The following is a 25,423-nucleotide window of genomic DNA, read 5'->3' on the forward strand; positions in this document are numbered from 1 at the left end:
CGTGTTCACTGGGTGAGGTCGGTGGCTCTGAGCTTGAGGCTTTTTTTTTTTTTTTTTACATTTTTGAAGACGGACCAACTCAGTCTCACTCCCTCTCTCTTTAAAACCATCCTAGTTGTCATTTCAAAGTTATGGCACCCGAGGGATTACAACGTGCATGTCTTCCCCTGTGTGACTCTCAGGCGATGTTTATTTAGGATAAACATATTTGTACAACAGCCAAGAATATTGATACTGCTGAACTTTCAATAAGGTGAGTTAAGAGCTTCCAAGCTCATGTCACAGCAACTGGTGGTATAGCTCTACTTCGTTTGGGGGTCACTTTGGATTCAGAAAGACCTGGGTTTGAAAGCGTGACTTCATTACTTGCTAGTTATGCACCCTTGGGCAGATTTCTTAACATCTCCAAGCCTGAGAACTCCCCTCTGGAAAATGGCTGTGACAGCGACCTCAGCGGGTTGATATGGGGAGTTGGTTAGTTAGTATCAGTAAAGCCCAGAGCCCAGGGTTTGACAGGTCGGTCTTGTCATCCGCTCCTTGTAACCGATATGGGAGAGAATGTAAGGAAGGGCTGATGGGTCACAGCAGAAGGGATAGATGCTGGCATGGGAGGGAGGAGAGGGGGCGCTGGCAGGCTCCTGCGGCAGCGAAATGACCCGCTGGTGCCAAGTGAGGGGGGCCTGCTGATGGCCTCCTTCTCCCTCTGCTTTCTAGCCCCTAAAAATGCACTGCAGGGATTGTGCCCTGGTGACCAGCTCCGGGCACCTGCTGCGTAGCCGGCAAGGCCCCCAGATCGACCAGACCGAGTGCGTCATCCGCATGAATGACGCCCCGACGCGCGGCTACGGGCGCGACGTGGGCAATCGCACCAGCCTGAGGGTCATTGCGCATTCCAGCATCCAGAGGATCCTCCGCAACCGCCACGACCTGCTCAACGTGAGCCAGGGCACCGTGTTCATCTTCTGGGGCCCCAGCAGCTACATGCGCAGGGACGGCAAGGGCCAGGTCTACAACAACCTGCAACTCCTGAGCCAGGTGCTGCCACGGCTGAAGGCCTTCATGACCACGCGCCACAAGATGCTGCAGTTCGATGAGCTCTTCAAGCAGGAGACTGGCAAAGACAGGTAGAGGGCGCGGGCTGGGGAGGGGCAGGGCCACAGGGAAGGGCGAGGACATGTCCTCTCTGGCCAAGTCACCCAAAGCAAAACGTTGGCTAAGGCTTTTTGTGGTGGCCCCACTGCTCATGCCATTGATAGAGCCCGCCTCGAGGGGGTCCTAGTTGCCCAGATGCTCAAACTGAATTTCTAAGACAAAGTGAATGAAGCACTGAGACACTGTGTGGATAATTTGAGGCCAAGGCCCTATTTTGGAGGAACAGGTTGTACAGCTGCTGGTTTACCCTGGTAGTAAGTGCAAGATAATAGTTTTATTGCATTTCCTTTTACTTGTGTGAACACTGACACACGGAGGGTATGGGTTTATTCTTCCTTTTCGAAGCAAACATGTATTCAGTCCACCGATATTTATTGAGTACCTACCCCTCCACTGCAGCATGCACTGGGGATATAGTCGAAAACAAGACAGAGATAGGCCCTCACTTCCTGGAATATAAAGTTTAACCGGGGGGCGCCTGGGTGGCTCAGTTGTTAAGTGTCTGCCTTCAGCTCAGGTCATGATCCCAGGGTCCTGGGATCGAGTCCCACATCGGGCTCCCTGCTCCGCGGGAAGCCTGCTTCTCCCTCTCCCACTCCCCCTGCTTGTGTTCCCTCTCTCGCTGTGTCTCTCTCCATCAAATAAATAAATAAAATCTTTTAAAAAATAAAAATAAAGTTTTACCAGGTGGGCAAATATTCACCAGGGTGTAAGCATCATGCAAGTGAAAGAAAATGGTGCTGTGACATGCAGGACAGGGGGCCTGCCATAGTCTAAGGCAAAGTTTTCCAAACTATCTGTTGCAGCTCAGTAATGGGACATGAAATCAATGTAGTCAGTAACTAAGATTTTTTTTTAAAGACTTTATTTATTTATTTGACAGAGAGAGACACAGCGAGAGAGGGATCACAAGCAGAGGGAGTGGGAGAGGGAGAAGCAGGCTTCCCACTGAGCAGGGAGCCCGATGTGGGACTCGATCCTGGGACTCTGGGATCATGACCTGAGCAGAAGGCAGACGCTTAACGACTGAGCCACCCAGGCGCCCTGTAAGATTTTTTTTTTTTAATGCAGTGAAATAGGATGGAATGGAATGGAATCGAACCATCAATATCAGCTTTCATCCCATATAAAAATACACTATAAGGTTTTTTGAGGTAATGAAAATGTTCTGGAATTAGTGGTGATGATTGCACAACCTTGTGAATATACAAAAAAAAAAAACACTGAATTACACACTTCATTTTTTTAAAGATTTTATTCACTTATTTATTTGAGAGAGAGAAGGGGTGTGTGCATGGGGGTGGTGGAGGGACACGGGGGGAAAGTGAGGGAGAGAATCTCACACAGACTCCCTGCTGAGCGTGGAGCCCGACACGGGTCTCGTTCTCAGGACCCTGAGATCATGACCTGAGCTGAAACCAAGAGTCAGTTGCTCAAACGACTGAGCCACCCAGGTGCTCCTATTTATTTTTTTTAAGTTTTATTTATTTAAGTCATCTCTACACCCCACGTGGGGCTCAAACTCACAATGCCGAGATCAAGGGTCACACGCTCTTCAAACTTAGCTGGCCAGGCACCCCTGAATTACACTCTTTAAAAAATAAAATGAAATGAAAACCATACACATGCACATATGTATATATGCTCATGATGTAAAATGTATTTCTCATTATAGGTCAAAATATTTTGGGAAAAGCGCTCGTCTAGGATATAAGGGAATGAGGAAAAAGCTTTCTCAAAAGGATGTAGTTAAGCTGAGTCCTGGGCCAATAAGTATTTATCCAGGTAAAGAAGAAGCTGGGAAGGAGAGGGAAACCTCCTTATGGGTACAAGGGCTCGGAGGTGAGAGAATGTGCTGGCTGCAGTGGGGGGAGTGGCCCTTGACAAGGCCAAGACAAAAGGCCACTAGCTGGCCCAACCTAGGTGAAAAAGAAAGGACAGCTAGGTATCAAAAGGCGCGGTGCAATGTAATCTAAATACACAGCTCGAGGCTGGACTTTTGACTCTCCTTCACTAGTTGTGCGGCCTCGGACAAGTTACCTAACCTTGCAGTGACCTCATGAGAAAAAGGGCATAGTGACTGGGCTCATAGGACTGGTCTGCTGATTAAATTTGTTTCCTTGATTCTAAAACATGTAATTTTATAATTAATATACATTTAATGATGTAATTTACTCCCTTCTCTTACAAAAACTGTTGCTGGGTTGATTTCTCAAAACAAAAGCGACATGATAAATGAAATGAAGAACATAAAGTACTAAATCCATGGCTAGCCTAGGTTGGGCAGCTCATTATCAGAGAACAGGGTCTTAGAGAAAGACCAAAACTTTGCCCCAACTTCTTTGTGTGAAAGACCTTTCTTTTTAAATTCTGGAAACCTTGGGACCATTTGGCAGCAGGTCCAGGCCAGGGTGAGCATGGCATCTTGTGGACAGAAGAGGGGGGAGTTGGCTGCTGGCCCTGTGGCCTCCTTCTCTAGAGGCCCAGAGGACTCTGTGGTTAGCCCAGCCAGTAGATCACATAGGGGATCCTGGTCATCAAGAAATCCAATTACTTACTGCCCTGTAAAAACTACAAACTAGAGAGACTATCACTCATTTGATGAGTTATTTAACCAGCAGAGTAAGGGAAGAAGAATGACAGGAGTTATTTACAGTTTCATTTTTGCTGGTTGGAAAATTTGAAATAAGTAGCCACACTCTTCAATAGAAAACACTTTCCCTCTTTTTAGTTTAATGGCTGTATGCTAAATTTAAGAATTCCTGAAACACGGCTGCAGTCTAAGCTGTTTAAGATAACTACACACTGCTCTGGATCTTCTTAAGGGATCATTTTAAGTTGATAACTTGGAGACCAGTCATTCCATCCTTTGGTCACTTAGATCTTTAGGAAACACACTCACATGGAGACATATCCTGTTCACTAAGCTTATTAAATTCTGACCAGTGAAAACTTTGTTCAGTGGGTCTGTCTCCCTGGTGAGCCCAGCTGGTAGAGGGAACCAAGTCTTCGTGGACTGGCTACTGGGCTTCTCACGTGCAAACACCCATCCACAAGGATCCATACAGTCCCTTTTCAGGGGAATCACATTTATGGATTTGTAGGGTGCCAAACTACAGTCTCACTTCTGGAAACTTTGTGCCTCTTACCTTTAAGAAACTGTCTTAAAGAGGCTAATATTGTATTGGCTCAATATTCTCATGTGTCCATATTCTTAACTTGACTACTCCAAACTAAGAGAACCAAGTCAGAAATAGCCCTTTAGAACAAACGTGTTTCTGAAAATTAAAACACAAGACATTTGGGGGTCCAGGAGTATTTCTTCTCTGTATGCTTTTCTTGAAACACAGCCAAACAGGAAGATGTATTACAGGTACACAAAATGTGGAATGTCTAATTTTGTACATCTCATGATCAGGACATTCATTTCAGGCTATTATTTTGGGAAAAAAAGAGGATAATTCAATAGATTTTGATTTATAGAAGTTTCACCCTACTTAAAAGTGGAGGGGGGAGAAATGGCTCAGGAAGAATCAGCAATTAAGAAGCGTGACAAATGACAGAGATGGCCAAGTGGTATTCTTTGATATTAGAAAGTAACTGTACTTGAAAATAACTTTCTAATTGAATAAGGGTATATTAGGAAAATATGATTCAGAACCAATATTAAAGTAATTAGATAAAGGAAGCATAAATGAAATAACTGCAGGAAGAATATTTCCATAGAGATTATAAATGAGATTCTGGTGGAGCAGAAAGGCCTTTAATTGTAATTTAGTGTGCACTATAGAATTCTCAGCTCAGTGTGTTACTTCATCATATAAAAGAATATCTGATAATTTTCCCTAATAAGCACATGACAGCTCTTCATATTCCTTCGTTATAGCTGATTAAGTGTAAAAACAGTAGATATTCCTTTGTTGGAAAAAGAGTTCAAATCTTTTTAGAAAGACAGCGCAAGGCAGTTGCATTTTGATAGCATGTGACCCCAAAAGGCTCTTATTTAAGGAGTCTGGGGAATTGCAAGTGGCACTTTAAAGAACTCTTCACTTGAGTTTCTTTCGTCCTTCACTCTGCGTTCTCCCCCATTTTTACGCATGAAACCTCGTTCTGTAGAGCCACGCCCTCTTGGACTTCCGGCTGTGCCTTAGATAGTGGTGAGCTAAGGGAACGGGGAGTTTCTGCCACTGGGAGAGCCCTCTCGGCACTTCCGACAACTTAAAAGCGTAGGGACACAGTCTCTTCCTGGTCCTCACCAGCTCCCAGTTATTCACTGACCCAGTGTGAGTCAAGAACACTGGGCCATTGCACTGTCACAGCCCCAGAGGTGAAGACAGAATCTAACTTGAGGCAAGAAATCTTCTCCCCGCCTCCTTCCCCAGTCAGCTAGCTTTGCTCTGCCCCACCTCCTTCAGTCCCAGAGTTTTTTTTTAGAGAGAGGGGTGGGGAGGGGGAGAGAGAGAGAGAGAGAGAATCCCAAGCAGGCTCACAGCCAACACAGAGCATGTCACAGGGCTCGCTCTCACGACCCTGAGATCACAACCTGAGCCAAAATCAAGAGTCAGATGCTCAACTGACTGAGCCACCCAGGCTCCCTAAGTCCCAGAGTTCTTATGAATACACAGGCTTGGTGAGAAAGAAGAGGATTGTTAATAGCTATGTAGGCTGGAGGCTCCAGAAATTCATACTTACTGCCCAGATGATTGATGGTGGATCCTACACCAGAGTCAGTAGCTGCATATTGGAAAGATATCAGCTTCTTCGGGGATGTTAAAAAAACAACAACAACAACAACAACAAAAAAGAAAACATTGAAAGTAATGGCTGAATTATTTGCTTCATTTCCTCCAATCTGGCAACCAAGAGAGGAGGAAGGGGTCTCGATGTATCAACACACCACACTGGATTCCTTTTATGGTGTTCTCTCATTTAGTTGGCAGAGTAGCCCAGGAAGATAGAGTTTCCCAGGCCTGCGTGATAGATGGGCAATCCAGGCTCAGAGATGAGCGATAACCCACCTTAGGTCATTCAGACGGCCTGTGATAGAACAGCCAACATACAAACCCATGGTGTTCCCACCTTTAGGAGCTTTTAAAATGTACTTCCTGGGCTGGTACTGGCTCAGGGGACAATGGAATGGAAAGCTAAAATGAGTAAAGGGATTAAGAACTACAAAGTGGAAACCACGAACTCAGGCATGACTACATCACCCATTCCTGTCAGGTATTTGACAAAATAAAGGACTCCTTATTATGCTTCTTTGCTTTTTTGGGTTTTTTATGGGGTTTTGGGGGCCCATATGTGAAATGGAAATTATGCAAACTGATTCACAAAAAGCCTTCTTCCTTCTCAAAGAGGGGTGCTACACAGCACAAGAGGAAAAGCTTTTCAGCAACTCTGGTAATCACATCACATACGGTGCTACGGCCGGACAAAGTCAGACAGTCTGACCTTGGGGATAAGGTGTTTGAAACTGGCTAATGAGGCATGCCATAAGCACTGGAAAAAAAGCAAAGGCGGCAACCCCCTAAGAATTGAAATTAATATCCACAGCAGCAAAGCATGGTAGACTGGGTCATTCTCACAGGGTCAAATTAGACCTTGATGTCACGTCTCCACAGTTAACCTTAGGCTTGGCACGTGGCTGGAGCTCAGTACAGATGTTTGAATGGGCAAATGAATGAATTTAGGAACACACAGATTCATTTCTTAAATTTTGTCAATTTGATCTTCTAATAAAATAAGTTTTAGAGGGCTCTGGATGTTCTGAGGTAAAATAAAGCAAATGCTCAATTAAGCATAAGCATTCCTGTGGTCCTTTTCCTCTAGTAATTAGCCCCTTCCCAAATGAATGTAGTCTTCCCAAGGAAAGACATTCATTCAAAATGTCAATGTTAATTAGTCTAATTGAAGGGAAGCTTTTACGTTAAGATTGTTTGATCAATCAGTAGATATCAATCAATACATAGACACATCTGTGTGTTTATACATATTTAATAAGTTCTTCATCATTTAGCCTGCCTGGGGAACAAGGAATATTTCTAATTAGTCAAGTATTCTAGTTAATAAAGAAAGAGTTGACACACGGGGATTGTCATCTTACAAGAAATTGGGTTGTGGTCATACGCATTTAAACCCTGCAACATTGATCATCATCTTTGATGATGTAGAAGTCGCTTGAGCATCCTTCCGTGTCATAATCCACCATGGTAGAACATGAATATCATTTATCACTGTACCGTGGAATACGATGCTGTTGGTAAGAGATTTCTACCTGATAAAGTTTCAGCTATTTACCAACTGGACAGAGAGAGAGTATGTGTTAATCGTCAGCCTTGCCCCAAAAGGATTTAAGATGGTAATGGTTATAATGATGACTTTACCAGCTTGCGGACTTAATTGTTGTTCCTTCCAGGAAGATCTCTAACACTTGGCTCAGCACTGGCTGGTTCACAATGACAATTGCACTGGAGCTCTGTGACAGGATCAATGTTTATGGCATGGTGCCCCCAGACTTCTGCAGGTAGGATTTATTCTGCAAGTGTAATTCATCTCAGCATTGTCGTGCAGGGTTTATAAATATCTGATTCCAAATACCAACCATGAAACATGTCTGTCTTCTTGAAGCAATTAATTAACATGTCCCAAGTTCTGGTTCTAGAAACAACAAACAGCATTTAATTATGTGATATAAAATATTGAAAGTTTTTGTTTGTACTGCTGGAGAATTAATCCATCTTGTGGGCTTCATTTATCCTCTGAATATTTATCAACCAAAAGTAATGCAATAATTGGCATAATACTAATGATGAGTAAGCATTAAAGAATATTAGTTTTATTCTCATTTGAAAGGAATAGGGTAATTTTTAATGAATTAAAGAGAGCCATTTCTTTGACAGTAAGGCCTGTTTTCTAAAATTAAAATATTGCTTTGAGCCTCTTTTCCTCCCCAGTAGCCTTGGTTTGTGCTTCTAAGTCAAAAAACACAGACATAATTATTATACCACTTTAAAGGGAACATACACACAGCTCTGCTGCTACCTTAAGTTCCCGCCTCGCATGTGCCCGGCCAGGGGTGTGTACCCACAGACGCCCTGAGGAAAACCTCAGGGCCTGATTTGTGGCAGCCTGATTGAAAATTCACCCATGATTTAAAGTAGCAATGCCGGTACATTCAGAAAGTACCCTACTTTTCAGGAATGCCTGATGACCTGCATATGGCCCCCACCCTGATCTTCAAATGGCAAAACCGGGGGTGGGAGCATTTTGAACTTGCTCATTAAAATGTATTCTTACTTATACCTTCGTGTGTTTGAAACCTAATGACTTCTTGAAGGCCATAGGCATTTTACACAGAATCTGCAGTTTGGAGGTTGGATGCAAGGACAGGAAAGGACTTAATCATGCTGATTTACCACTTTGCCACTTTTCTCCCACTCTCTTTAACCCAAAGACCCAACACAGCAGTAGTACCAGTTTGTATGTGAGAGGGCACAGAAGAGAAGGTTGGACAGAAGAGGCCTTTGATAGTTGCCGAGACTCACTGGTCCCCAGGAATGACTTGATGTGTAAGGAAGAGTGTGCGTTCTGAGGTCAGCTCCAGTCAGCTCTGCCTGGCCACTTCCTAACCGAGTGTGACCTTGAGCTACTTGTTCGGTCTCCCTGTGGCTCAGCTTCCTCCTCATTAGAAGTGGACGTGATGATACTGTAGACTCAGCCATGGGGTCGCCGGTGGATTAAACAAGTTAATATACATAAAGTGCTTGGAACAGCGCCTCGCACATGGCAAGAGTTAGCTTGGATCCCCACCCATTCCCTCGTCACTTAACTCACTGGCCCTGTTTCCCTATTTAGCAATCCATGTACAGAGAGAAGGTAGGATAGTGTTAAAAAAAAAAAAAAAAAAAAAAGCAAACTGCCTCCTCAACCCAACAGGCTAACAAAGGCAGTGGGAGCAGGTGCTTATGGGCACGCAAAGAGCCATCAAATTTGATAGCTATATGGCAGGTATAATTATGTAATATTGCCATTAGGACACCGGAGAGAAAGAGCATGAATAAATTGAAATGTTAATGACTTAGAGTGTTCAAGAAAATATTCCATTTATTATGGAAAACAAATGAAAGGCAAGTTAACCTGTCATTTCTCTTGCTCTGAGTTAGCTCATCACGACTTCACGTCCGTAGGAGGGAAACAGCTTTCAGAATGGTGCTAACGAGGGAGTCAAGAGACTATCGGTGTACCTTATGTTGCCACCGGCTCAGGCGGTCTGCTCCCCAACCTCCATCCCAAAGGTTCAGTGGTTGCTCTCACAGCCTGCTTTCTCCAAGAACTCTTCGGGAGGATCCTTGTGCTCTGCGTGCTGTGAGAGCAAGTGGACAAGTGTGCTGGGTGTTGTGCGGCAGACACGGTTAGGCTGGAGAGAACAGCCTGTTCGGTGGTTATGCCTGTTCAGGGAGGCTAAGGAGGAAAGAACCAGGAGCAGCCCACACTCCCTCCCAAGTTCCTTTAACCTTTGTTTCCAGGACCAGTTAGCTGAACCACCCAGTTAGAAACCAGGTGACCTTGAGCCTTGCTTCCCTCATCTGCAAGATGGTAATAAGAAAGCAGTAATAAATGCCAGCAGGTCATGGTGAGGATTGAATGAGATCATGGATTGTAGAATGTCTGACACAGTGTCCCGCACACAGTTAGTGCTCAGGAAAGACTACTGGTATTATGAATATTACTAATAATTAATAGGATATTGTAAGATATAGAAAATAGTTATTAAGGTTTTCCTAAATACTTGAGAGTTGCCTCAAAAGGTACCAAGAACTTCAGGGGGGTTCAACGAATAGGACACAGCTCTTGCCTTCTAGAAACTCACTGTAAGCCTTATCCACACGAAAACGTGACGAGCGCAACACAGCCAAATGACACTCGCAAGCAGTATCTGCCACTAGAGAATGAAAAAGCAACTTGTACGTCAGTCCTGCTACTCGTCTAGCCATTCCCCCTTTTGTTTTTATTTTGGAAGAAGTTGAGAAATATAAGGGCCAAGCAGGGTTCATTGTGTCCTGAGCTCTAGGACTTAAGGAGGTAAGAGATCACCAGGACCCAGAAATGGCGGGGAAGGTTCTGGGAGATGGCAGAGCTCAGGCTGGTTGAGCCTGCTGCAATATAAACTCTCCAAGGGCCGTGATTTCCGTGTGTTTGGTTCAGTGTTGGAGGCCGGGTGCGCAGGACCACAGATGTTTGCCATCCTCGCCTATAGCAGATGCTTCATAAACAGCAAGTCAATGAATAGCCCTGTCCTCTACTCTGTCCTTAGTGCTATAGTGAAAGGGTGTTCATGGGGGTAAGAAAATAACCATTTCTGCTTCTCAGAAGCTGTATGACTTGGAGACAGTTATTTGACTTTATTGACCTTAGTGATCTTGGGGAAGTTACTTACTATTTCTGAAGCTTTAGCTTCTATATCTGTAAGATGGTGAAGACAACAGTACTTACCTTAAGGGTTTATATGATAATCTCACAAGATAATAGATGAGGAAGGCTTGGCACACCCTTGGTGTATATTCAGCATGCACAAATTTATCAGGTGAAGGGCCGCGCTAATCTGCAAGTGTGGATGCCCATTGGCACGTTTTAAGGAGATGTCTAGCGAGCGGTAACAAATGATGCCCAGGCGGTGAGGAGAGCCTGGGTGCTAGAAAGGGAAGGACCTGTGTGGCCTCCTGTATGAACGGGATGCCACTTTTCTACCCCATTGGGAGTTGGTTGCACGTGGCCTCCAGCTCCCACAGGACATCACCCGGGGCGGCTCGAGTGAACCTGCCCATTCTGTTGCTTCCTTAAAGTGGCCCAGTGTCTCACGGGACTGAAGGGTAAGGCACATGGGGCCAGATTTCAGCAAGCAAAAAGAGAGCCAACTGCTGATTTTTGGTAAATTAACTTTTTCAGACTTTAAGACACAACTAGTATCTTCAAAAGGGGTTATTTGTTAGATTAACCACAGAGACTTCGTTCCCTCAACCAACTCTTGTTGCGTGCTGAAGACATAATCAGAGATGAATAAGACAGGGTCTCTGCCTTCAGTCTCCCGAGTGTCACTTGGACAAAGTCAGTCAGAAGGGACAGAAGGCTCACAGGTACCTGTGGGAGGAAATCCTCACTGGCAGCTTGTCAGTGACCCGCAGCTTTACTCAAATATCCACCTCTGACTTCCTGCCGGACTCGGAGGGGTCCTTGCATCCCTCTGACCCTTCCAGGGGGACCAGGGGCAAGGAGCCAAGAGAGAATGACGGCTGAGCCCACCCATCCCCACTCCATCAAGAGCAAACCCACTTCTCTCTGGTTTACATTGGGGCTCTTCTCTAACAAGGGGTGGCCTGGCAAATAAGACCTTTGACAACCTCTGGTCTAAGCTACAGTCCTGCTGCTTTCCAATCTACGTCACATGGTCACGCACCTTTCAGGAGAATCTAATCATTGCCTTCTTATTGCCGGGGAAACCAAGGCACAGAGAGACCAAACACTGGGCTACTTCTGTGGTCATCCCTGTCAGCCTAAGGCAGCAGTGACCCAAAGGGAATGTCAGCCGCTATATCCATGGGATGAGGGAGGGGACAGAGGGGGCGAGGGAGTAGGGGACTAAATTTACCCAGCTAAGCCATCCATGAGTGACCGGTCCCCAAAATAAGGGTCGATAGGTTCGCCCCTGCAAGCCTAGAGCTCCCAGTTTCCATCCAGCTCTCCCGGAGGTCTGGCCTCCCTACCCCTCCACCCAAAGGGCCTGAGTTGCTTCCAGGACTCATTCTTTGGAAAGAAAACCTCTACTGGCCCCTAAACTATTAAGCACATGGACTCCTCAGGAAGAACGATAGCCCCACATTCATATTTAAAACCACAGATGGGAGCAGCGGACATATAAATGGACGGACGTGTTCCTCAAAACCTGGCCGAATCCAACAGTGAAAGTCATCTGACGAGCACGTAAGCCTTTCCCCTGTAGTTTGGTGTCGCGGTAGCTGCTGACTTCTCTCCCCAGCTCTGGGCTTTCTCTTTCCCCTCCAGACACCACAGTGCTCTGGAGAGAGCACACCTGCCTCTGTGAGCTTCACCCCTCAGTCGCGCCCCAGAGCTGTTAGAGCCTGGTTCCCACCCCCTCGCTTAGCACGCAGCCCTCCAGGACCAGGCTTGTGCGTCGGCTTTAGTCCCATCTTCTCTCCCCACACAGACTTCTTTTGGCCATAGGGAAAACTTACAAAGGCACTCACCCTGCAGACATCTGGCCTTTGGCCCTCGGCTTGGAATTTCCATCCCTTTCCTTCTTAATCTGGCTGATCACTGCTGGTTCTTTACAATACTATTCATGGCTGATAGTTTTCTGGACACAACACACGCTGGTCCTGCACTTAGTATGAATACATGCACCATTTCATGGAAGCTTTATGATAATCCCATGAGATCAACATTATTCTCATCATCATTTCACATGTGAAGCTTAAAGACCTAAAACAGCCACCCAGGGTCACGGAGCAGGGAAGTGACTGAGCTAGGGTCTGTGGGACCTCCCTCCATGGTCTCACGTGCAGCACACCCTCCTCCACCAAGCTTTCCCTCACCTCCTGTCTGAGTCAGACCCTGCCTGTGCCCCTGCCCCACCCCACCCCCCCACGGATGGGTTTGTCCAGATTCTTTATTTGCCTGTCATCTCGTCAAGAGGAGGGGTCAGTGCTCAGTCCACATGTGTGTCTTTAGGGCTTATTATTGTGTCTGGCACATAGTATGGACTCAGTATTGATTGACTCAGTGAATAAAGATAAACCTTCCTTTCCTTGGCAGTGCTTAAGATACTGATACTGTATTTATCCCAAGCCCGAAAAGTGCCCGATGAATGAAAAGTATGATTAGCAAATGGCAAATTCAAATCTCAAGGGTCCTAGGAAGGCAGTGGCGGCCTCCTGTTTCATTGTTCTCAGCCGGAGCGAGCATCAGGTCTTCCCAGAGGGGCTCAGGCATCAGGCAATTACTCTCCATCCTGCCTCTATCACTGGACTCCAGGCTCATCGGTATTTTGAAAGTTGGGGGAAATTAATGCCACGTTGCACCAGAAACAGCCTCAAAATATATTCTTGTGTGGACAGTAGACCCTTAAGTCATGCCATATCCATATAGGAAGCCAAATCCATGCTCTCTAGATGGACTATAAACTGCAATGAAAAAAAGAATCTGTTATCTTTGCCTTCCAAACTAAGTTATGGTGAGTATTTTTAATCTCATTTTCCACTGTAAATTATTTGTGATAATAATGGGCCAAGCATTTAAATTCTACCTAATAATCTTATTTCTGGTCATACTTAACACATTACCAAGTTTACAACTCTCTGTCACCCATCGTTTCTCAAGTATTAATTAGCAGAGTAATGACTCAGAGTGATCACTGTCATGGAACTAAATTAATATCTCATCCATAATGTGAAGGACATCTCAAAGGTATCGTGAATATCAGAGAGTTGATTCTGCTAGAATTATTAGCTGGCAAACATTAATAAAGCTGCCAGTGTAACAGGGAATGTTCCTAGTTGGCGACAGTCCACAGTGTAGAATCAGATGCTTACAGAGGACAGGTAAGGAATGGTAATGCACCCAGGAGGTTCACATTTTATGAAGTAGACTTCAAATATATTATTTGATGCTTCTCTTTGCCATGATTTCCTTCTTCTGTCTTTGCCATAATTTGACCCACCCTTAGCAGTTCCGGGGTGTTTTCATCAACTTTCTCTCCTGTGGAATCTATTAAGAGATATTGTAGCACCCCCGGAGGTGCCTGAGTCATGGAGGGTGAGTGGGGGGTTCAGATGACTCACTCCAGCTCTTTGCCCCATAAAGGGTGGACAGCTGCAGGCTCTTGGCACTCTGTCTGCCCCAGAGTCCCCAGTATTAGTCCACTGGCTTCCAGGGGGTGTAGCTGTTTTCCTTCCGGAAGAGGCTGGAAGGACAAGAAATCGAGACAACAGAGTAAAGGTGACTCAGCAGGTCCCAATGGGCTGAAGCAGATGTGTAGGAAGACCTGCTACATTTGTCCTACAAGGAACATTTTCTTCAGAATGCTACCTGGTACCCCTAAAGGCCCCAGTGCAAGCCAATTTCAGAACACCCTAGACACTTGACAGCTGTTAGCTCTATTCGTCAAGCGTTTCCTGACTACCTACTGGAGGCTGGCTACCATGCCGAGAATAGAAGCGTGTTTAGAGAGGGTCTGAGAGCTCTAGAGAGAAGCAAAGCCACCATTCCCTTTCTGGGACCTTTGTAGCCTTGTGGAGAGTTCAGCCCCAACTAACGGATCAGGGTCAACCCAGATCATTCCCAGAATTGGATGGAGTCTTCCATGCTTGTTAACATTATGAGGCTTCTTCCAGTTGTGCAGCTTAGCTTTAGGAGAGTCACAAATGGAACATGACAAACTCCCATTACCATTAATATTAGTTGAATTGTAAGTGAGCACAAGGCGTCTGCTGCTCGTGCCGACTGGCTGCACAGTATCCACCGAGCACAGGGCGCCTCTATCCATAGGTGCTAGGGAGAACACAGTGAGGACAGAGTCGTTCCAACAGGAACCCGAGGTGCCATTGGTACAGAAACCCACCTGGTAGAGCAGTTTTTCCAAGATACAGAGCCTCGCTCTTAGTTCCACTTTGGTCCAAATCTGAGCCCTGAAACTTCTTCGATTTTTCTATGCATGAGTTTTGTCATCTCTAAACTAGGGGTCAGAACGCTACCTCTGGCCCAGGGGTGTTGTGAGGATTCAGTCATGTCAAGTGCTGAGTGCTCTGTTTGGGGCTGGAAGGGCAAGTAAAGACCGGCGGCTGGGATGGTCCATGGATGAGGCTGTGTGCTTACAGCCAGGTGCTGGACCTCACCTGCCTGCTGGCTGCTCAGCCGTCACATGGAGCAGTGACACCGACCTTGTGCTCCCTCCCTTGCCTGATGGGGACGTGGAACAGATCATGGAAGTGAAGCACCAGAGCTGAGCAAGTACTTCACTGAATCAGGTGTGTTCACCCTGGCTGCATGTTAGAATCTCCTATGGTGCTTTTCAACATTAACATGTTTTTTTTTAATTTTTTGTTTTGAAAAAGTTTTCTTTTTAAAGATTTTATTTATTTATATGACAGAGAGTGAGAGAGAGAGCACAAGCAGGGGGAGTGGCAGGCAGATGGAGAAGCACGCCTCCCCGCAGAGCAGGGAGCCCGATGCAGGACTCGATCCCAGGACCATGAGATCACGACCTGAGCCAAACGCAGACACCCAACAGACCGAGCCACCCAGGCACCCCTTGTTTTGAAAAAGTTTTAAACTTACCCAGAAAAAGTTGCAAAAATAGCACAGAGAGTTTCTGTATACCCTTCACCCAGCTTCCCCTAATGGTAGCATTTTGCATCATTATGGTCCAATGATCAAAACTAAGAAATTAACAGCAGTGCAAAACTCTTACCCAAACGACAGACTTTATTCTGATTTCACCAGTTGTCCGGCTGATGTCCCGGAACTCCTCCAGGACCCACGCCAGGATCCCTTTGCGTTTACTTATCCCGGCTCTCAGTCTCCTCCTGTCTGTGACCGTCCTTCAGCCTCTTCTTTCACAACGTCGTTATCGCTGGAGATCCCTCACTTTGGATTTGTGTGATGTTTTCTCATGATCGGATTGAGGCTGTGCATTCCTGGGGAGGGTACTACAGAAGCAGTAAGCCCTTCCCAGCAGCCCGCGTCAACCGACACATGATGTCAAATGTCTTCTTACTGGCAATGTTAACCTTGATCCCTTCCCTAAGGTGGTGTCTGCTGGGTTTACTCACTGCGAAGTTACTGTTTTTCCTTTTGTCATTAATAAATATCTTGGGGGAGATACTTCATGCAAATAACCTATTTCTCTTCATATTTTTTCCCGGTAATGTTTCATTCATCGGCACACCTGGTCTGCAACAGTTACAAGGCTGTTTTAGTGGTGCTTTCTCTATTCCCTCATTCTCTCTGGATTTGTTCATTGGAATTCTTCTGTAAGGAAATGCCGTTTCTTCTTCCTCATTTATTTATAGATTCAGTTATTTATCGAAATCCTCATGGACTTACGGGTATTTCTTTTATTTTATGGGTTTCATAGTCCAGTACTACCATTATGTATTTTGATACTCAAACCTAAGTCACTTTTTAAAAAATAGCCGTGCCTGGGACCCTCTCCCAAATCAATTAAACCCAAATCTGTGGAGGTAGAACACAGGCCATGATATTTCTTTAAAGCTCCCTGTGTGCACCGAATGTTCCTTCTTTCACTACTCCCACTGCCCCACTCTGCTTCCTCCCTAAAGAAACCAAAATCCTTCGGCACATCATTTGGCAGGATTTATTCCGAGGTGGCCCTTGAAGTGCTGATGACAGGCTGCAGCTGTAGCCCCTTGGGAAACTGGCTCTTCGATGATCTCCGCCACCCCCCGCCCCCATACCTCCATTCCCTCAGCTTCTGCTGGCCCCCAAACAGGAACTTGGGGGCCAGAGTCCTCCTTTACAATGATAGCCTCCTGATGTGGAAATTCTGCTGATATCTATTGCTCTTGGGTCAGGTGGAGGAAGAAAAAGCTACGGCAGCCTTTAGGAAGTCAGGTTTGAGAAAAGACCTAAGGAATTATGACCTTGCACTAGGAAGGGCTTCCTGAATGCAACAGTGGATTACAGCGGATGGCAGCCTGTTCCTGCAGGTGCTTTGGCTCTGCCTTCTCAAGGCCCACAAAGCACTCCTCGGCCATTTGGGCAGAGTTTTAAAATGTGGAAACAACCCCACTTATTTGGACCCTTTTGAAATCATAACAATTAAATGTGTAAATGTAATTCTCCCTCTGGAGGATCAATAGGGAGCCAGATAAGTTTTTATTCCAAGAGATGGTCTTCCTGAATAAAGAAATTGATCTTCTAGCATCCTTTAGCTGGTTTCCAATTTCTCTGTATTCCGAGGTGCCAACTCAATCTCATGATATTTTTAGAAGCTTAATTGTTTCTTTCATCAGATTGATGCCAGTAATATGTTCAAAGTGCAGATAAATCAGATTTAAAACCTAATTGATATTGGAATAAAAACTTAACCCCAAGTATACCATGCCACAGTGAATTTGGCATAGTTCCCCAAATTATGCCATATGAACCTGGGGACATTTGCCTCATAAATTTCTATCTTGTTTATTCTTTTCTTCATGGTGGTCAGTTCCAACTTGAATTCTTCCTAGAATGCATTTTCTGCATTGAAAATACCCTCTATTAAAATTTTAAGGGGATTCCAATTTCTGGAGTAAGCAAAGAAGTGAAATCTATATTAACTAGACAGGATTGGATCTGATGTTTCACTGTAGAACACAGAGCTACTTCTGAGACAAGCATGAGAGAGATGCAAAGTATTAATTCAGCATAGCATCCAACTCAGGATGAGGAATGTTTAAATGCTGCATGACAAAAATAAATCTCTCTTCCTGGAAGAACTTTAACCTCAGAAGAGAGGCAGCTCAAAAGGTTTATTGTTGTCAGAGCCACAAACTTGACACCCCTCTTGATAAAAGACTTCGATCCCTGACCTCAGTAAAGTTGCTACTCTGGAAGCTATTTGTGTATTGATCTCCTCTGAAGAAAACAAATAGGTGTCTAGCAGGATGAACATCTCTGGGAAACAAAGTTACTGTACTTAGAGTAGAGCCCGAGTGACCGCAGTGGGGACCCCAGGGCACCAGGTAGGGAAAGGTGATTTGCCTGAGCCTTTTAAGAAAAGCACTAAAGCTCTGCATCAAAACCAGTTGGTGAGTGTAGCTCAAGCAGGAAGGTTTACCTGCTGGGATACCTTGACTAATTTTATCATCTAGACTTCAAGATGGAAGAGGTGGCGTGGACTGGACTAGAATGGAAACCGGTGGGAGACCAGGGCTCTTTGGGGGTTAGATATTTTAGTAACCCTACAACAGGGCACCTAACCGCCTCAACACATTAATCCTTTGCACACTACCTTGAAGAAATGAGCCAGTGTTTTTCATTTGAGGTGAAATAGGGATAGAGAAACAAAAATGCTGGGGCTATTGGGCTATAATGCAAGGATTTGAGGATTTGGAATTTCTGGGTTTAGAGACTCTGGATTTGAGTCCATCATCTACCTAGAGCAACAAGAAGAAAATGGTGGCATTGTGCTTGCTGTCTTTGTTCTGTGGGATCAAACTAGGATCATCAACTTTCCATGTTGGAGGAGAAATTGTCTTTAGATGTTTGCTGTTTAGCTGCTAACTCCATATAAATTTCTTTCAACAACAGAAATTCAAAAATTATTTATTGAGTACCTACGAAGAACAAGACAAAGGCCTGCCCTCATGAACAGATTATAAACAAGTAAACTACAGCAATTCTGGAGAGGCATTAATGCTGTAAGGAAAATAAGCCTGACAGAGAGAGAGAGCAAAAAGACAGGCGTCAGGTAAAGCCTCTCTGTAGAGGACACATTGAAGTCAATACCCAGCGGTGAGAAAGAGTGAACTGGTTAGGAGTGCATTACAACCAGGTGACTGCCTTCAGGTGCCAAGACCTGAAGGTCAAGCTTGGCAGAGCTGATGACCAGAAAGGCCAGTATGGCTGGAGCATAGTGGGCAAGGCTGGGTTAGGAAAAGGCTCTGGAAAGAACCAACTCATGTAACACCCTATAAGGCATGCTTTTATTATAATTAGAAGCCTCTGGAGGATTTGGGGCAGTGGTGTGGGGAGGGAGATGTGGTGTGGTTTTGTTTTGTAAATATCTTTGTAGCTGCTTACGCTGAATAGACTATAAGGGCAAGAGTGGAAGAACTACAGTGGGGTCATAGTAATATGTAGTTTCTAAATCCCAAACACCTGCAGGTCCTGTGGTTTACTTTTAATCTCTCTCTTTGATAATGATGCTCAGTGCATTTATTTCACAACCTCAAAACCTTTCCACTTGCTTTTGTGGATACATCAGAAAAACCCTTTGTTGCATTTTCACTTGGAAATATACGTTGTGCTCATCAGCTTAACCAGTCAAAGGAATTTTTTTTCCCCTTTACTCAGTCATCTCATTTTCCTCCTACAGGGATCCCAATCACCCTTCAGTACCTTATCACTATTATGAACCGTTTGGACCTGACGAATGTACAATGTACCTCTCGCACGAGCGAGGACGGAAGGGCAGTCATCATCGCTTCATCACGGAGAAACGTGTCTTTAAGAACTGGGCACGGACATTCAACATTCACTTTTTTCAACCAGACTGGAAACCAGAATCACTCGCTCTAAAGTCTCCGGAGAATAAACCTGTGTTCTGATCAGTGAGGGTGCCAGACCAAAATCCCAAGTACCTACGGTATCAGACGCCGGGGCACTGAACTTCCGGAGCCAGCAGACACAAAAGGGGGACAGAATCGGGAGAGGAAACTCAATAAGCAGTATGTACAGATGCCTCAGAGGCGTGACTCCCAAGCAGTGCAGTTGGTCTGTAAGGAGAAAATGCCAGAATTAATAGGTCCTCATGAGTGTCATCCCTTGCAAAAGGGGTTACCTTAGGAGCGAAACACCCATGTCAGTGATGCTGCCGTGGCTAAAGAACATTCTGGATCTCTTTATTGCCTTCAAAACTGAAACACGAGCAACTCAACCATGTTAGTTGTGTTCCTTTGTAGAAATGCCAATTGAAGGATGTTTTTCTATCAAGTTGTTGTATCCTAACCTGATCTATAATCTTTGTCATCTGTTGGGCTCTGTATGTGTGATTTGTAAAGAGCAGTCTGAAAGTATGGACATGATTTCTGAAGAGCACATCTCCACTGACTTTCATAAAGCAAATGCCCAATATTTATTTATTAAGAGTTTTTTAGTGTAACTCTAGGCCAGTATTTTTATAGATGATGATTATGTGGTAATTTTTCCTTCTTAACTCTTTAACACTGAGTGATGGTTGGAAGACACCTAGAATGGGACTGGTGAGTGACTGGCTTCACGACGCTCATTGTTAGCATGCGGTGGGCTTGGAAAGGTCGTGTTGTGTGTTTCGAACGTTTAGGCTTCAAGAAGAACTGTGACATTTTCTAACGTAAAGAAATTCTCCAAATGACAAAACTGAAAAAGATACAAATGTAGGGACCCGAAGGGGTACGTGTACCCCAATGTTTATAGCAGAAAACCAAAAACTGTGTTATTACAACAAAAAGATACTAACGAAAGAAACTTAAAGATAGTTGTCTTTAGTAATAGTTGGTGTAGGTTACTTGGCATAAATCCGAGTTTCCTCGTCTTAGAATGATGTCCCTGTACCAGATGGCCGCCTAAGTTTCCTTCCAAATCTAAAATTCTGTAAGCCTCTCATTGACCCATTTGAGGACCTTGCACTTGGAATGATATGGTTTCTACAGTAGCAAAAGCCTGATTTTAGGGTTTTTTTTTATTCTCCTACCATCTATCTCCCTCTGTGGTTAAGGACATAACTTCCTCACTGGCTACTGTCTACCCCCTGCTTCTCTGTGTTTCTTGCACCTAAAAAGGTGTGGGGGGGGGCAAAAAAAAAAAAAAAAAACTAAGAGAGAGAGGACCTCTGTGGTATTCCCTGGCTATAGGAACAAGGAACATCCTTTCTCTGAGTCTGTGAGAAGGAGAACAGAACACAAGGAGATTCCCTATCATATGACTCATTTATCCTGTGAACTATTCAGATTCACTCCTTGCAAGTCACAGCCGTTCCCTGGTCTGGAGGAGTCTGAAGGACTTATTTTATTCAGAGCCAAGATAGCAGTATGAAGGACCTTCATTTAAGCAAGTGAAATTCTTCAAAAATAGTCTTTTAAATATACCAGTGTTTTTTTTCCCACACGACTTAGAAGGCATGCATTTTTTTTTCCCAATGCCCAAATCGAAGGCACCAGCAAGTATTACATATGGAGACTGACATTGTTTTACAGAACATGACCTGACCTGTGATTAAAGGTTTTTCACATTGCCACTTCCTTTTCCTTTCCTTAATTAGTACTAAGATTCCATTCCCTTGCACTAACTAGTACTACTAATTATATGGGGTACTGTGGTTGGGGTGCAAACACAGTCCGGATGATTATATGGCAGAAACAAAGTTGGGATTATTGTGGTGTAGCTTGAGCTGTTAAATTGTACAATTGAAATGTATGTGCTCTCTTTAAACTTTATCATAGTTTTTAAAGAGACTGTAGAATTTTATTCCAGCACCATCTCTTCTGCAGCATGTACTCTGGACACACAATACTTTGTGTGACGTATGAAAGAGTATGAATTTCATGTGATGGATTTATAGGCCACCTTTACCATCACTTGAAGACATTACATTGTTCAGATGTAAGTAGCTCCTTTAACAAGTTTTATTTTTATGGAAATTTGGAAAAGTGTAATTGGGACATGCAAGAATGTAGCTGTATTACCTAATCTAATAATATCTCAAATGTCTATGTTGTCTTTAGGTTTTAGGATTTGGTTTTTGTTTTGTTTTGTTTTTTTAAAAAGACCATATGATAACTCCATCTTTTTTGTAACTTCTTCCTCCTTCCCAAATACTCAAGAGTGTAAAGCAACCAAATTCTGAAATCCTTAGCTTCACTGAGAAATAGCTTAAATCTAAATGTAGCTAACATATGGGAGTATAGGAATTTATATTTTTAAAAATATGGTATAAATAGGTATGAGACCAATCACTTGGGCGGTGGTTTTTATTATAACATTTCAAGAAAATGCCTAGAATTCTGAATAGATTGTGCCAATGGAGCTGGCTGTGGGCAACTGAATTCTTATCTTGCCACTATCATCTCCTGACTCTCCATCTCAACACCATCCAACACCATTAAACATGGTGTTATAAAAGATATATATCTGATATAAAAGATGGTGATAGAACCACGTTTACAGACCTCAGTGATTTCAATATCCAATTGTATTGGGAGACTTAGTCATACTCGTTATGTTAGACACCTGTTTCTTCTTTCCCAGCTGTGTCATCACAGCTACCTCCTAGGTTTTACCTACCACAAAAGCTACCTCCTAGCTTTTAAGACCCCAGTAATACAAAGCCACAGCTGGTCAATCCATGGCCTGTGTGATTTCAACGCAAGAACATTTGGCAGAGGCCATTATAACAGATAGCCATTATGGGCAAAGATACAGGAATTCACAAACAAAATCAATCACTTCAAATGGCCCATAAAAAGAAGAATCTTACATTTAATATTCTACAGTAAATATTCACCCAAGAAAGCGTACATTAAAAGAACATTAGGAGGTAAATACTCAGTGTGCTGTGCGGGGACTTTGCTGTGTGATTTCTATTATGGTTAATGGGTGTTTGGTAACTAAGTCCCTGTGCTTCACTAACCCTGGGATGTGCTCCTAAGGGCTAGACATAAAACCAGAGTGATTCAGGAACTCCCAAGGTCCTAAGATTTCAGAGTGAGAGCTTTTCTTCAAAAAAATAAATGAAAGCAAAACACAAAATACTGTACCTGAAAGAGAGATTTGTGTGTGGTCTCTCGGAATCCTGACATTACTGTCAGGTACATGCATCAGATTCCAAACAACACCTCTCAGGGACAGATTGCCTTTGTTTCCTGAAATATTCTCCATTACCGATCTATTTTAATTACATTAAAATCGAAGGACATAACCTTATTTTGAAGTAAAAACTCACCTCAAAAGTTAGAATTATTGATTTGGAAACGAAATGAATGCTAAGTAAAAGTGAAAGGAACAAACTGGAATTTTGTCAGAATTCATAGTCTTATGTGAACATATCCATACCTGTTTAATACCCACCCAAATAATTGCCCGTATGTAGGAATGACCTCATTTCGGAAATATACCCTGAATTCCGCTGGGGTGGTGATTGAGACTGTTAATTTAGACTTACTCGGAGATTCCTCTTCTCTCTGCAGTGTTAGGGCATGAGGGGAACACTCCTACTTATTTCGTACCTGAGCCAGTTCTTCCTTCCATCTTCACTGCTTCTCTCTGGAACCTCAATCCCATCCTTCTGCCATCATTTTCTCCTGATTGCCTTCTTTTGTCTACCCTGGGCTCTTCGACCAGCGGTCTTTGGAGGCTGTTAAGGTCTTCCTTGTAGGTTTTTAAACTAGAGACCTACCCGGGGAACACGTTTGGGGTGGACCCTGCCAGGCAATGAGCGTAGTGGGCGGGGGGACTACATTTGGCTCTAGGACTAGCTTCTTCAGAAGTGCCGTCCTGGTTCACCCCAGGCTGGGGGAAGGGGTGGGGGGAGCTCCAAGACAGACTGTCAGTGCTAAAGCTAGGACAAGTCCTGGGCAAACGGGGACAGTGGGTCACCCTACTGAAAAGCCACCTCAAAGAGAACTATAACACTGAGGCACTGGGGGGAAAAGTGAATCCACTGCCCAGGTTCTAGCACATGCCAGAAGATACTTTGGAGTGGAGAGAGGTGAGAGAGTGTCTGTGGGCTTGAAGATGAATAGGAACAAGCCACTCGTCCCCACCTACTCAGGGCACTGAGCCACCACAGAAAAGCAAAAAAAGGCTGCGATCCTGTTTGTTTTTACTCAGTGCCCTAATATTCTATTCTACCTTGGATTGTTCTCGTCTCTTTATGTATTTGTCCTATTAGTCTAATTAGACTGTAAGCTCTTTGAGAGCAGGGACTGTTTCTCCTTTGTCTTTGTAGCCCCGAGTCTAGTTCAGTGCCTTGCACACAATAGGCGCCCAGTAAATGTCTGTTGTTGATGATGACCTCTTAATGGTGGCCCACTGGATTGGTAACCGGTAGGTATTCTTCCATTTGAGAAGTGCAGGAGACAGAATAGGTGATGAAGTAGTTAAATTTTAAGTGGGTTTTTATAGGGTCAGTCCTCAAACCTATAATGTTTTTAATCAACAGAACTGACCTGGATTTGGGTAGGATAATGTAGCTGAATTCACTAGGTTTGTTAATGTTGGCTGTACTGAACACACAAAGTGAAGTTCAGCAAGCTTTGTGTTCTCACTGGTAGCGAGCTGCTCTTAGCACAAGTTAAATTTAATATTGACAAATGCTATAACACATGTAGAAGCAGCCCAGGCTCTGACTCCTCTGGTTCAACTACAAAAGGGAGGCTAAGATGAGATGAGTTCTAGCCTATCTTAAACTTGACAGCTTCCCAAAGCTGCTGGGAATTCCAACTGGTGACTTCTGAGGGTCTATAACAATTAAGTATGCGTTTATCTTAAAATCAAAATGAAACAAACAAAAACCCCCAAAACCCTTTTGTTTCCATGAAGCAGATCCCAAATGCTTTCATCCCTCCCAGAACGTGAGGGGAAAGGAGAACTCTTGGGAGAAGTTGCCCTCAGGTGGAGCACCCCGGTCACCATCTTGAGTCCCTAACTGGCCAGCATCTGGTGTCCAATTACCTCCTGGTTACAAGACAGGGCAAGGCGGAATCAAGTCAGTAAAGGTGAGCCAGCGGCTGACGGGGGCCTCCACAAGGAACCATAATCATTACCTTCTTGAACATGTGGACGCTCTGGAATCCTTTTTTTTCATTGCCTATTCTTCCACATATTTATTTGTATGGTCTCAGTTTCATTTTGAAAAGCATAGAAAAAGGGCTAGGACACTACATGAAACAGAGAATGCTTCTTTCTGAACGGACAGGATTATAGATCTTCCCACATTTTCAAAAATTTTATTGTAATCACAAAATATTATTTCATAAAATATTAGCAAAGATGTAATAGGATTTCAAACAGAATCCCAACTGAGATGTTGGAGAATCTGGTAAATGCCACATCTAACTACACTTAAAAGAATGTCTTTGCTATATACATAAATCATCCCAAGTGTCAGCATCTTTACTGCTTTACCATGAGACTAGTCCTTCAATTTAATTTTATATTTTTTAAAGATTTTATTTATTTATTTGACAGAGAGACACACAGCGAGAGAGGGAACACAAGCAGGGGGAGTGGGAGAGGGAGAAGCAGGCTTCCCGCCGAGCAGGGAGCCCGATGCGGGGCTCGATCCCAGGACCCTGGGGTCATGACCTGAGCTGAAGGCAGACGCATAACGACTGAGCCATCCTGGCGCCCCTAGTTCTTTCATTTTAAAACCAAACATAGGTTTTGTTTTCTGTGAGATTGAATCCAAATATTTAAAATCATATTTTATCACTGAATATCTACTGGGTGGTCTGCACAATGTCATGCGCTTTATATATATTATTTCACAATAATCTTA

At 44.1% G+C, this 25,423-nt stretch overlaps 1 protein-coding gene across 1 annotated transcript in view; it reads left to right on the top strand.

Annotated features, from left to right (window-relative positions):
• The window catches only part of ST6GALNAC5 (ST6 N-acetylgalactosaminide alpha-2,6-sialyltransferase 5), a 173,938-nt gene extending 148,800 nt beyond the window's left edge, over positions 1-25,138 (top strand). Inside the window, exons 3-5 of the mRNA XM_027578869.2 lie at positions 715-1,124; positions 7,568-7,675; positions 19,265-25,138. Of these exons, the coding sequence (XP_027434670.1) occupies positions 715-1,124; positions 7,568-7,675; positions 19,265-19,496 (750 nt within the window). The 3' untranslated portion in view covers positions 19,497-25,138. The remainder of the gene's footprint in view (positions 1-714; positions 1,125-7,567; positions 7,676-19,264) is intronic.
• The last annotated feature ends 285 nt before the right edge of the window (positions 25,139-25,423 follow it).

Source organism: Zalophus californianus, chromosome 4 (assembly GCF_009762305.2).
Source record: "Zalophus californianus isolate mZalCal1 chromosome 4, mZalCal1.pri.v2, whole genome shotgun sequence".
Classification (NCBI taxonomy): Eukaryota; Metazoa; Chordata; class Mammalia; order Carnivora; family Otariidae; genus Zalophus; species Zalophus californianus.